The 14,474-nt window shown below is 52.5% G+C and overlaps 1 protein-coding gene across 14 annotated transcripts in view; it reads left to right on the forward strand.

Annotated features, from left to right (window-relative positions):
• Positions 1-3,273: 3,273 nt before the first annotated feature.
• The window catches only part of ank2b (ankyrin 2b, neuronal), a 141,862-nt gene continuing 130,661 nt past the window's right edge, over positions 3,274-14,474 (forward strand). For 3 of the 14 annotated variants that reach the window (XM_060035476.1, XM_060035482.1, XM_060035478.1), the window contains exon 1: positions 6,494-7,255. In XM_060035476.1, the coding sequence (XP_059891459.1) occupies positions 7,127-7,255 (129 nt within the window). In that variant the 5' untranslated portion in view covers positions 6,494-7,126. Of the gene's footprint in view, positions 3,398-6,469; positions 7,256-14,474 lie in introns of those variants that run through there. The other 11 variants (XR_009522614.1, XM_060035483.1, XM_060035475.1 and 8 more) reach the window with 8 other exon arrangements.

Below are 14,474 nucleotides of genomic sequence, written 5' to 3' on the forward strand. Positions count from 1 at the left end.
TTGCCATCATGATGCTACGATCGTGCACGGTTCTAGCTGACAGGGGCATGTCTTTTATTCGTTTGATTATCTTATCGTTAAGTCATCAAACAGTTCATTGGCCACATCAAGCATGAATGTTTTGGCATACTCGCCATCTGTGAATGGCTTTCCATTCCTTACTATTGCCAAAGCACCCGCAAAGCTAGCGGAATTACCGTCACCTTGATTGGTCCACACACGTAGTTGCTGCTGACTCGTCTGCACTCTTCGCTGTAGCTCCTCACATGCCCGTTTCCTGCTGTCCCCCGCTGGATATTTCGATGCAAATGAAGCATGGTGCGTATCGAAGTGCCGCTTTATATTTGACCGTTTCATCGATGCAATTTTATCATTGCATATTAGACATACCGCAGATCCTCCTCTCTCAACAAATGCAAATTCCTCTGTCCACGCAGCCTGGAATGCACGGTAATCATCGTCTTTTTTTCTTTTCGCCATCTTTTCCGTTACAAGGGTTGAAGCGGATAAACTGGTTGGCTATCTGGTAAATGTGTTGTATTGTTTTTGTTGCTAATTGCTAATCTTCACCTTTACAATGACCCGGACATGCTCGCGAGCCATTGGTTCCCGACCCGACCCGTGACCCATGGCATTTATCTTCAAAACTAATTTCTGTTTACTATAAAATAACACAGTATTATTAAGAAATATCGCAAGATAAAAAAAAAAAAATATATATATATTATTTTTTTATTTTTTGTTCAACTCAAAATTGTCTGAGAGCCATATGCCATCACTGGAAGAGCCATAGGTTCCCGACCGCTGTGCTAGCCGCTACTGTTTTGCGGGAGCGTGTCTATGTTCCCCGGGTCCTATGTTCCCCGGGTCCTATGTTCTCCTCTTTGTATGAGACTGGGGAACATAGGACCCTTTTTTAAAAAAGGGTCCAATGTTCCCCGCTTTTCCCAAAAAGGGTCCTATGTCCCCCTATATGTATGTGACCGGGGAACATAGGCCCCTTTAAAAAAAAGGGTTCTATGATCCCCGGTTACCTTTTCAACCATTACTGCCAAATTCCGGCCGAGATAACTACCATTGCATGTCTTTACCTTTTGTGGAAGAGGGAGAGACGTCGGAGAACCTGACGCAGTCTATTCATACGCCGGTAAACAAACCCCGAGAAGCCCAATCTCTACGAGAGCTCACCGCGCTACAGCCATCCGGAGGCGCACAGAGCTTTTGGCCGTGATATTATTATACAATTATATTATATTATATACTATTATATAAAGGCTGCACTGCACTGAGTTGGCCGGTTGAACGCTGATTGGCTGTTACGTTACACATGTCACTCAGTGGCCACGCTGTTGAACGCCAATTGGCTGTCACGCGAATGTCTCGTCAAAGTTTAAATATTTTCAAAGATTGATAGATTGCGGGGAACATAGGCCCCTTTTCCCAGAAAAGGGGCCTATGTTCCCCGCTTTTCCCAAAAAGGGTCCTATGCTCCCCGGTATGTATGGCTACAGGGGAACATAGGACCCTTTTTGGGAAAAACGGGGAACATAGGACCCGGGGAACATAGGGAGGACCCCCTGTTTTGCTAGCATTCTACTCGCGTTCTGCTAGCCGCTGGCGTTCTGCTAGCCGCTAGTGTTCTGCTAGCGTTCTGCTAGCGTTCTGCTAGCCGCTAGCGTTCTGCCATCCACTAGCATTCTGCTAGCCGCTAGCGTTCTGCTCGCATTCTGCTAGCCGCTAGCATTCCACTCTTGTTCTGCTAGCCGCTAGTGTTCTGCTAGCCTTCTGCTAGCGTTCTGCTAGCGTTCTGCTAGCTGCCCACTGAAGGAACACCTTGAGCTACTGGACCTTCTCACCCAGAGGACTCTTCAGTCCAGAGACATTCAAACGCTCACAACAACGTTTCATTCTCCTCACATGAAGCTCTCAGGGGTCTGGGGTCAGACGTTTGGTCAATGACTTGGGTTGTTTCTACTGTCAGAGGTCTTTTATAATGGCCCTGTTGGAGACGGCAACACACCCACACAACCACACACGCACACACACACACACACACACACACACACACACACACACACACACACACACACACACACACACACACACACACACACACACACACACACTGAGGGTCTGTGTGACATACACATTACACGTTTTCTGACATCATTTCCTCCCCTTCACACACATGAGCTGAAAAAACCTCTGGTAACCCATAACTCACAGTTAACCAGTTAACCAGCGGTTTAAAGGGCTGATACAGTTAACCAGCGGGTTTAAGAGCTCATACAGTTAACCAGCGGGTTATAGAGGTGATAACGTTAACCAGCGGGTTAAAGAGCTGATACAGGTAACCAGCTAGGTGTTGGCTAGGTGTTATTTAGGTGTTAGCTAGGTGTTGGCTACTTGTTAGCTAGGTGTTGTCTAGGTGTAAGCTAGGTGTTAGCTAGGTGTTGGCTAGTTGTTGTCTAGGTGTAAGCTAAGTCTTAGCTAGGTGTTAGCTAGGTGTTTGGCTTGCCCTCTTCTTTGCCAGCATTGCCTCCTCCTCTCTCCTCTCCTCCTCCTCTCTCCTCTCCTCCTCTCTCCTCCCCCTCCTCCTCCTCTCTCCTCTCCTCCTCCTCCTCTCTCCTCTCCTCCTCCTCTCTCCTCTCCTCCTCTCTCACATATAGGTGTACATTCTGCATTTCCATATGTTGTATTCAGAGGACTACCAAGTTTCTATTCAGTAAGGTGTGTGTGTGTGTCCCCGGTATGTTTGCGTCCACGCGCGCGCGCGTGTGTGTGTGTGTGTGTGTGTGTGTGTGTGTGTGTGTGTGTGTGTGTGTGTGTGCCAGGCTAGAATCCCTTCATTGTCTACTGATCAAAGAAATCTGATTCTAGGTCAGTAGAAAACATTTCCTGTCCTTATAATCCCTCCTGAGCACGCAAACACACACACACACACACACACACACACACACACACACACACACACACACACACACACACACACACACACACACACACACACACACACACACACACACACACACACTTACACACATGCACACACAAACACACCCACATACACACGTAAATACACACACACACAAACACACACACACACACATACACACACACACATACACAGTATGTGTGTGTTTCTTAGAGACAGCTCACTAATACCTCCAGTGCTCCTAATCCAATCCATTGCAGCCACCCCCCCACACACTCACACACACACACACACACACACACACACACACACACACACACACACACACACACATACACACACACACACACACACACACGCACACACACACTCTCAAACACCCCTGCTGACACACACACTCCGGGGAGCGGCGAGGGCAGCGGTCAGATGAACACAACCTCTCTGGGGGGGGCGCTGGGCCAGGTAAGATAGCAGTGAGGCTGCTCTGCTACCACTGCTAACGCTAGATCTGCTAACGCTAGCACTAGCACTGCTAATGCGAGCGCAATGATTCATAGCACTTCTTACTACTTATACTAATCTAGTAAGAAGGAAGGTTAGGATTTCCCCGTTCCTGAAGCGTGGCTAACCAGAGCCTGCCAGCTCTGTGTCCCTGTATTGTGGCACCAGGTGACGCTAGCGTGTCCTGGAGGCTGGAGGGGTGGGGCTAACCGTAGCCTGCTAGCTCTGTGTCCCTGTGTTGTGGCGCCAGTAGACACTAGCGTGTCCTGGAGGCTGGAGGGGTGAGGCTAACCGTAGCCTGCTAGCTCTGTGTCCCTGTGTTGTGGCGCCAGGTGACGCTAGCGTGTCCTGGAGGCTGGAGGGGCGGGGCTAACCGTAGCCTGCTAGCTCTGTGTCCCTGTGTTGTGGCGCCAGGTGACGCTAGCGTGTCCTGGAGGCTGGAGGGGCGGGGCTAACCGTAGCCTGCTAGCTCTGTGTCCCTGTGTTGTGGCGCCAGGTGACGCTAGCGTGTCCTGGGGAACGGAGGGGTGGGGCTAACCGTAGCCTGCTAGCTCTGTGTCCCTGTGTTGTGGCACCAGGTGACGCTAGCGTGTCCTGGAGACTGGAGGGGCGGGGCTAACCGTAGCCTGCTAGCTCTGTGTCCCTGTATTGTGGCGCCAGGTGACGCTAGCGTGTCCTGGGGAACGGAGGGGTGGGGCTAACCGTAGCCTGCTAGCTCTGTGTCCCTGTATTGTGGCGCCAGGTGACGCTAGCGTGTCCTGGAGGCTGGAGGGGCGGGGCTAACCGTAGCCTGCTAGCTCTGTGTCCCTGTGTTGTGGCACCAGGTGACGCTAGCGTGTCCTGGAGACTGGAGGGGCGGGGCTAACCGTAGCCTGCTAGCTCTGTGTCCCTGTATTGTGGCGCCAGGTGACGCTAGCGTGTCCTGGGGAACGGAGGGGTGGGGCTAACCGTAGCCTGCTAGCTCTGTGTCCCTGTATTGTGGCGCCAGGTGACGCTAGCGTGTCCTGGAGACTGGAGGGGCGGGGCTAACCGTAGCCTGCTAGCTCTGTGTCCCTGTGTTGTGGCGCCAGGTGACGCTTGCGTGTCCTGGAGACTGGAGGGGCGGGGCTAACCGTAGCCTGCTAGCTCTGTGTCCCTGTGTTGTGGCGCCAGGTGACGCTAGCGTGTCCTGGAGACTGGAGGGGCGGGGCTACGACAGGCTGCTGCTCCTCCTGTCAGTCAGGACGGACGAGCTCCTTAGCCCCTCTGAGCCCCTCGCTCCGAGGGACCCCCCCCTGGTGGCCTGACCCCCCCTGGCGGCCTGACCCACCCTAGTGCCCCCCCCCCCCTCCCCGGTGAGATTTGACCCTAACTACGTTCACCTGAGCTGAGACGCTGCTCACTGCGGCACTGCAGAACCAGTTTAGACTGGTTCTGTCTGGACTACTTTCTGTGTGGACTGGGTTCTGTTTCGACTGGGTTCTGTGTGGACTGGGTTCTGTGTGGACTTGGTTCTGTCTAGACTGGGTTCTGCTGGGACTGGGTTCTGTCTAGACTGGGTTCTGCTGGGACTGGGTTCTGTCTAGACTGGGTTCTGCTGGGACTTGGTTCTGTCTGTCTAGACTGGGTTCTGCTGGGACTGGGTTCTGTCTAGACTGGGTTCTGCTGGGACTGGGTTCTGCTGGGACTTGGTTCTGTCTGTCTAGACTGGGTTCTGCTGGGACTGGGTTCTGTGTGTGGATGTGGGTTGTGTGTTCTGGTCTTTGTGTTCTCCTCCTTCCTCTCCTCCACTGGCTACGCCCCACAGACTTGTTGCTAGGAAACGTGTAACCAAGGTGATGGGAGAGACTGAGGAGCATCTCTGAGGATACACACACACACACAGCGGTGTGTGTGTGTGCGTGTGTGCGTTTGTCTATGTGTGTGCGTGTGTGTGTGTGTTGTGTGTGCGTCCCCTGGGTCGGCTCCTCAGTTCGGGGGGGGTTAGGACGTGCTTCATGAGGACGTAATGTTGTTTACCTACAGGTTGTCAAGGTAATCTGCCGACACAGTGACACACATCACGGTGTGTGTGTGTGTGTGTGTGTGTGTGTGTGTGTGTGTGTGTGTGTGTGGCTGTGGGGCTGTGGGCGTGGCCACCAGGGGGCTGTGGGCGTGGCCACCAGGGGGCTGTGGGCGTGGCCACCAGGGGGCTGTGGGCGTGGCCACCAGGGAGTTTGCAGTGTTGTGCGCGTGGCCACCAGGGTGTGTGGGTGGTGGGCGTGGTCACCGGGGGGAGTGGGGTGGTGGGCGTGGCCACCAGAGGGTGCTGTGGAGCTGTAGGAGCCAGGGGAGGGGAGGGGTGTTGAGGGAATGGAGCACACAGTTGATTATGAGTCCAAATCATAGCAGTTACTTGAGGAGGAAACAGGACTTCTTCTCATCATCGTCATTGTCTTCATCCTCTAACACATCTAATTAACCATTTCACAAGGAAACTAACAGAAACCCAAGGCAACAATATAGCAGTACCTGAGGATAGATATAGATATCTACTCATAGAATAGATGAATCCACTTTGGTTGGTTTCCTAATCCCCTGAAGAAAACAATTTGGTCCCAGCACACACACACACACACACACACACACACACACACACACACACACACACACACACACACACACACACACACACACACACACACACACACACAGCATCAGTAGCTCCATCACTGGACCACATACACCAGTCTGCAGTCTAAATCTTTTGGAAATCAGTGAAATCGAATAGAGGTCCCAATCTGACGTGGCCCTAGGATCTCAGCAGCTCGAGGTGCTGAAGTTCTGCTAGTTCTGGAGGTTCTGGAGGTTCTGCTAGTTCTGTAGGACACATCATCAGCCAGATCTCTTCGACAGACCGTACCAAGTCTGCCCTGAAAGCAGGGGTGCCTCCTGACGTCGATCTTTGTCTCCGTGGCGATGCGTCTCTCTGAGTGGTTCTGCCGGTCTCCTCAGTGATAGACCTCATATGAGAACCACTGGATTACACTGCAGTGACAACACATACCTCCTCGTCTCCCTGCTTGTTCCTCTCTCCCCCTCTCCCTCCCTCTCCCTCTCTCTCTCTCTCTCTCTCTCTCTCTCTCTCTCTCTCTCTCTCTCGCTCGCTGTTTTTTCTCATCTCATTGGTCTGAGCTCCCACACTAATGTGTTTCGACCAATCCCGTTCGTCTCCCTCTCTCTCCCCCGCTCTCTCTCTCCTTCTCCCGGATAGCCTCTGTATGTCAGAGGTATTGTTCCCGGTAGAGAGGGCTTAACGCAGACCCACACACACACTCACACACAAACACACACGCCAAAGACGCTCAGAGACACTCGCTGTGCTCCGCCGCGGGAAACTGCGTCGCGGTCGGAGGAAACGGACCAGGAACTCTCTCTCGCTCCCGATCGAACCTCCTCCGTCTCTCGCTCTGTCGAAGCACCGCTACAGCAACCGGCTGCCCTCAGGAGAGACGTCCTCTAAACCCAGGGGAAACGTCCTCTAGACCCAGGAGAGAGGTCCTCTAGACCCAGGAGAGACGTCCTCTAGAGCCAGGAGAGAGGTCCTCTAGACCTAGGAGAGACGTCCTCTAGACCCAGGAGAGAGGTCCTCTAGACCCAGGAGAGACGTCCTCTAGACCTCAAGGAGGGTCCAGTAGAGACCAGGAGGTCCATCGCGGGGGGGGGGGAACCATGGCGCACGCCGCAGCCCACCTGAAGAAGGCCCGGTCCGAGATGGAGCCGCCGGCGGACCTGAAGGCTCTGGAGAAGGCCAAGGAGAGGAGGAGGAGGTCCCGGGAACGGGCGGAGCGCAAACGCAAGGTAGCCCCCGGGAGGGGACCCCACCTCCACCTCCTCCACCGCCTCCTTCACCTACTCCACCTCCACCGCCTCCCCACCTCCTCCACCTCCACCGCCTCCCTCACCTCATCCACCTCCACCTCCGCCTCCACCTCCAGACCACCGCTCACCACGCTCATCCCATCTCCATCAACTCCCCCCTCCTCCTCCTCATCCCCGGGCAGCCCCCCCCCCGCCGCCGGAGGACAAAGACCCATCCGGACGCTGCCTCGGCTGTCGGTGCCGTTTCCATGCCAACGTCTTCACTCTCCTCCTCTCCCTGCCCCGGTTGTCGACTCCTCCCTCCAATCCACAGCAAAGTTCTGATGGCTTCCACTGAGCCGTGCCTTGGCCCAGCACTGTGTGTGCATCCTCCTCATGACCCTCCCTGGACACATCTCATTCAGCGCTAGAGGGTTAGGGTTAGGGTTAGCTAACCCTAACCCTAACCCTAACCCTCCTCATGACCCTCCCTGGACACATCTCATTCAGCGCTAGAGGCTAACCGTTGGTCATGGTCACACATCCTCTCCTCAGATCCTCTCCTCACATCCTCCCCACGTCCTCCCCTAAAACCCTCTCCTCACGTCCTCTCCTCACATCCTCCCCTCATGTCCTCTCCTCACACCCTCCCATCACATCTTCTCCTCACATCCTCCCCTCACACCCTCTCCTCAAGTCCTCTTCTCACGTCCTCTCTTTGCGTAATCTCCTCACGTCCTTTCCTCACGTCCTCCCCTCACATCCTCTCCTTGCATTCCATCCTCTATGTGTGCAGCTGTACTGTCTGACGTGTTTACAGCCCAATGTGTTGGGTGGAGCAACACCAGGAGTCTGTAGTGGGCTCTGCTAGAGCTAGTAGCTAGGAGCTAGGAACTAGGCTGAGAAGCTAGGCTGAGGAGCTAGGCTGGAGGAGCTAGGCTGAGGAGCTAGGAGCTAGGCTAGAGAGTTACATTCGGTCACATTGTGGTGTCTCGGTTTCTAACAAGGAGGTCTGATCAAAACCATATCACTTGTTTCTATTTTTGTGTGTCTTGGGTATGTGTGTGTGTTAGTCTGTGTGAGGCCAGTGTGGACATGTTTGTGTGTGTCAGTGTCCGTGTGTCCCAAGTGTTGCTGTGTGTGTCAATGTGTCTGTGTGTTTGTTTGTGTCCAGCGTTGCCATGTGTGTGTGTTATGTGTTATGTGTGTGTGTGTGGATGTGTGTGTGTGTGTATGTGTGTTAGGCCTCTCTGCGGACACAGTCAGTCACACAGCAGCACTATTCAACACACTCTTTATACTGCAGTGTCTGAGGCTTACAGACTGAACCCTGCAGCATCATGCGTCCCTAGAGCAGCCTTCACCTCTTAGGTATACACATACCTCTATATATATATAGAGGTATGTATACCTCTATATAGGTATACATATCTCTATGTATATAGAGGTATATACATATCTCTATGTATATAGAGGTATGTATATAGACAGAGATATACATACCTCTGTATACATAGAAGCATACATACCTCTACATACATAGAGGTGGGTATACCTCTGTATGCTTAATGGTGATGTGATAGTGTTAAGTGTAAAGTGTGTAAAGTGATGTGATAGTGTTAAGTGTAAAGTGTGTAAAGTGATGTGATAGTGTAAAGTGTAAAGTGTGTAAAGTGATGTGATAGTGTAAAGTGTAAAGTGTGTAAAGTGATGTGATAGTGTAAAGTGTAAAGTGATGTGATAGTGTAAAGTGTAAAGTGTGTAAAGTGATGTGATAGTGTAAAGTGTAAAGTGTGTAAAGTGATGGAACACCAGGGTCCTGCTGCTGTTGCCGGATGGCGTTGCTAGGGAGATTACCACTTGGGATTATTGGTGATCTCCCAGCAAAATCCGGCACTTTCTCTCTGGTGCTGGCCCACTTACAGTAGTGTGGCACGCACGCACGCACGCACACACACACACACACACACACACACACACACACACACACACAGGCACACACACACACACACACTCACACCACACGCACACACACACATTTTAACAATTTATTTAAGTCCACATAAAAGATAATTATTACAGGGACAAAAGTAGTTTAAGTGCAGTATAGTACATTGACAAAATCCTGTTTAAGTGGCAAGGGTAACAGCGTCTCCGCCATATACGGCGGCTGCCGATGATGGCAGAGACAGCACAGTACTTGGCCAGCTGTTTAGCCCCCTTTTGGCATCCCAAGATGTTGCAGCCCTCTCACAGCTAACCTATTAATGAACTCGGTCATAAAGGCTTCCTCTAGGTTGGGGGCAAAGGTGCAGCCACCTCAAGAACAAAAACCTCTTTAGACTCTTCATCAACAATCACAGTATCTGGTGTATTTGCAGACATAAGTGTTAAAGTGTCCGGGTTTATACAGAGGTTGAACATTGACACAGGAATCTTTGTAAATTTCCACCGGGGATGAAGAGTGGTTTGATATGTCCTTCACTGTAAGATTCAGTATTCGGTCATCAAGTATTCGGCTATGTATCTTCCTTGGTAGTCATGGCAGCCATTCCGGATCTGGGACAGGGTTTTGGTGGCTTGTTCTGTGGTGTGATGCAGACAGTGAGGAGCCTGAGTAGGAGGAAACCAGGTAGAAAGAGGCTTGTGGGAGGACTCTAGCTTTAACTGAAGTGTAACAAACCAGGTAGAAAGAGTCTGTTGGGAGGACTCTAGCTTTAACTGTAATGTAACAAACCAGGTAGAAAGAGGCTGGTGGCTGACTCTTTAGATGTAGTGTAACAATGTCCTCGTGAGCGCAGTGTTCCTCAGGAAGGAGTAAGAGATGGAATGATCGGCGGAGACATACACACATCACACAGATACACACACAAACATACACATACACAGACACACACAAACACACACATACAAACACACAAACACACGCACACACATACATCACAAACAGACATACACACACACACCCGCCCATGTGCATTATATTTGATTAAATGACAATCCATTACTGTGCTTGAATCAATGCTGAGTCAATTAGTTAAACTGTGTTTTAGACATGGAGGTCAGGAGGACTGATTGATGGGTTGTTGTTCAGCCAATCAGTAGCGAGGAATTCAAACAGGACTGGAGCTTGCTCCTCCCATACCTCATGGGTCTCAGGTTCATTTGTTGGATTCTGCTGATCCCTGGTCCAGGGGCAGGTCTTCACGCTAGACGTTCTCAGAGATTCTCAGTGGAATAAGTCCGATGAACATGAATATTTAATCATTTGGAAAAAAAATATTTTTGTTAAGCTCTTTAAGACTTAAAGCTGATTAAAAACTCAAACATGATATTGGCGACCGAAGCTGGGAGGCTTTTTCTACTGCAGACTGAACCCAACCCGCCCCTGGACCAGGACTGACCAGGACCAGGTCTGACCAGGACCAGGTCTGATCCACGCTGGACCAGGACTGAGCTGGTCTCAGAGCAGGTCCACGCTGGACCAGGACTGAGCTGGTCTCAGAGCAGGTCCACCCTGGACCAGGTCTGATCCACGCAGGACCAGGACTGAGGTGGTATCAGAGCAGGTCCACCCTGGACCAGGTCCACCCTGGACCAGGTCTGACCAGTCAGTGCGTCTTTATCTATTGGAAGTGAACACGACAAAACACCCCTGGAAACCGTTCAACACGGGAGCCTGAACTATGACCTTTGACCTCTCCATGAGTACGTAGCGTCATAACACAGTAACATCTGCGCTCGTTCGACGTCAACTAAAACACGCCTCAACAGACCGATAGAGCTCTGAGAAGAGATGTACCTGACCGTCCAGCAGTGGCAAGCCAGACTAGAGAGGTGATCGGTGATCTGGGCTCTGCTAGGTGATAGGTGAACTGGGTTATGATAGGTGATAGGTGATCTTGGCTCTGCTAGGTGATAGGTGTTCTGGGTTATGATAGGTGATAGGTGATATGGGCTCTGCTAGGTGATAGGTGATCTGGGTTATGATAGGTGATAGGTGATCTGGGTTATGATCGGTGATCTGGGTTATGATAGGTGATAGGTGAACTGGGTTATGATAGGTGATAGGTGAACTGGGTTATGATAGGTGATAGGTGATCTGGGCTCTGCTAGGTGATAGGTGATCTGGGTTATGATAGGTGATAGGTGATCTGGGTTATGATAGGTGAGAGGTGAACTGGGTTATGATAGGTGATAGGTGATCTGGGTTATGATAGGTGATAGGTGATCTGGGTTATGATAGGTGATAGGTGATCTGGAGGCAGAGAGCAGGTGGAGTAAAGAGCAGCATTGGAGCTTAACGGTCAATCTACTTCAAGTTGTTAATTGTACACAAGCATAGTTTGACAATTCCTAGTGTCATAATTATGGATTACCTGAATACCCTTAGTTAGGGAACCTGAATACTCTTAGTTTGGGTTCACGCGTTCCACCTTGAAACCTGATCTCTCCCTGCCCCCCTTCTGGGTGAGTCTCTCTCTCCCTCCTCCCCTTCTGGGTGAGTCTCTCCCTCCTCCCCCTCTGGGTGAGTCTCTCTCTCCCTCCCCCCCTTCTGGGTGAGTCTCTCTCTCCCTCCTCCCCCTCTGGGTGAGTCTCTCCCTCCTCCCCTTCTGGGTGAGTCTCTCTCTCCCCCTCTGGGTGAGTCTCTCCCTCCCCCTCCTCTCTGGGTGAGTCTCTCTCTCCCCCTCTGGGTGAGTCTCTCTCCCTCCTCCCCTCTGGGTGAGTCTCTCCCTCCTCCCCTTCTGGGTGAGTCTCTCTCTCCCCCTCTGGGTGAGTCTCTCCCTCCCCCTCCTCTCTGGGTGAGTCTCTCTCTCCCCCTCTGGGTGAGTCTCTCTCTCCCTCCTCCCCCTATTGGTGAGTCTCTCTCTCCCTCCTCCCCCTTCTGGGTGAGTCTCTCTCTCTCCCCCCCCCCCCCTCTGGGTGAGTCTCTCTCTCCCCCTCTGGATGAGTCTCTCTCTCCCCCAATGGGTGAGTCTCTCCCTCCCCCTCCTCTCGGGGTGAGTCTCCCCTCTGGGTGAGTCTCTCTCTCCCTCCTCCCCCCCTCTGAGTGAGTCTCTCTCTCCCCCTCTGGGTGAGTCTCTCTCTCCCTCCTCCCCCTCTGGGTGAGTCTCCCTCTCCCCCTCTGGGTGAGTCTCTCTCCCTCCTCCTCTCTGGGTGAGTCTCTCTCTCCCTCCTCCCCCTCTGGGTGAGTCTCTCTCCCTCCTCCCCTCTGGGTGAGTCTCTCTCTCCCCCTCTGGGTGAGTCTCTCTCTCCCCCCCCCCCTCTGGGTGAGTCCCTCTCCCACCCCCCAAGAACCAGGGCCTGTGTGTGTGTGTGTGTGTGTGTGTGTGTGTGTGTGTGTGTGTGTGTGTGTGTGTGTGTGTGTGTCAGACAGTCACAGTCTAACTGGGAATGTAAACAGTAGGGAGGCCTCATCAGGGCTCAAGACACATCCCATAATACCTCAACATCTGGCTCTGGTCATGTCTGCGGCAGTAACTTAGGCCCCGTCCACACGAAGCCGAAACGGGCGAAACCGTTCCGGTTTCGATCTATCCGGTTTCGGAGTATCTCCGTAAAGACGGAGTCAAGCGAAACCGGGTAGATCTGTAGAAACGCTGTCGAACACATGCCAGGCCCATAAGTGGCGCTGCTTCTGCTACAGAAATCCAGAAGAAAATTAAATAAGAAGAAGAGGCGAGCATGCGCATAAAGGCTGCCCCCCGAACCACTAACAACACAAACAAACAGTCAGTCAACAGTCTCAATAAATAATGGCTTAGCAACCCAACAAGGGACATGATCTGCTGCAGAACGGATTACAAGCCTGTAGTCCGCCATCATCTTTTTGTTGTGAGTTCTGAGACTCCGCGGGCTTAACAGTCATTGGCTAGAGGGTCGAGGGGTGGGGCGATGACGTCATTGTTTACGGTTTCAGTCGGTTTCAGGCGTCCACACGAATCCAAAACGAAACCGGGTAGATTTGAAACCACCTCCGAGGGTGGTTTCAGAAGTTTACGGTTTCGGTCAGCGGATTCACCGCCTTCGTGTGGACGGAGGGCCGAACCGTACAAGACCTTTGCGGTTTCGCCATGAAATCGGCTTCGTGTGGACGGGGCCTAAGAGACATCTTCCTACTATTGTCTCGTGAACTCTCCACACATTCACTTCCATATTCCTTCTGCAGGAATATTCATCGGTTTGGTTCAGGTTTAATAAGTATATAAATTTACTCTTACTTCAATAACAGCACAGGAGATGACCCTAGTAACCATAGCAACACAACCAACCCAGAACTGAGGCTTACATCTGTAGGGACTACCCCCCTCCCCTTCCCCCTTTCCCCTCCCCCCTCTCCCCTCCCCCTTCTCCCTCTCCCTCTCCCCCTCCCCCTTCTCCCCTATCCCCTCCCCCTTCTCCCTCTCCCCCCTCCCCCTCCTCCCCTATCCCCTTCCCCCTCCCCCTCCACTCAGCCATATGGTTTATGAGGGATTAGAGGCGTGTCCTGTCTACAGAGGCCCCGCCCCGTGCTGCAGATTATCAGAGCTCTCTGGACAGATTGGGGAGGAGAGGGGGAGGAGAGGGGAGGAGAGGAGGAGGAGAGGAGGAGGAGAGGAGAGGAGAGGAGGAGGAGAGGAGGAGGAGAGGAGGAGGAGAGGGGGAGGAGAGGAGGAGGAGAGGGGGAAGAGCAGAGGGAGAGGAGAGGGGAGGAGGAGGAGAGGAGAGGGGAGGAGGGGCGGAGGAGAGGAGGAGGAGAGGGGGAGGAGAGGGGAAGAGCAGAGGGAGAGGAGAGGGGAGGAGGAGGAGAGGAGAGGAGAGGGGGGAGGAGGGGCGGAGGATAGCGGAGGAGGGGAGAGGAGAGGAGTAGGCGGGAGGAGGGGGGAGGAGGGGAGAGGGGGAGTTGAAGAGGAAGGAAGGGGGGAGGGTTGCAGAGTGACATCACCGTAGCCGTCTGGACTGGTCATGTGACACACTGGTGACATCAGACGATTCTGGTCGTTTTCGAAATGTTCTTCTTCATGTTTCTGTCTCTTTGGTGTGCTCATATATCAGATCGCCGTATCTGATCCTATGTTACCATAGCAACCTCCCAAAATGTCATAAAGGTAGCGTGCAACGCCTGCTTAGGTGTGCCTGTAGCCTGTAGCATGTAGCACACAAGCACTCCAAATGAGGGGGTGAAGTTACACACACCACACACACACACACACACACACACACACACACACACACACAC

This window comes from Gadus macrocephalus, chromosome 17 (genome assembly GCF_031168955.1).
Source record: "Gadus macrocephalus chromosome 17, ASM3116895v1".
In the NCBI taxonomy this organism is placed as follows: domain Eukaryota; kingdom Metazoa; phylum Chordata; class Actinopteri; order Gadiformes; family Gadidae; genus Gadus; species Gadus macrocephalus.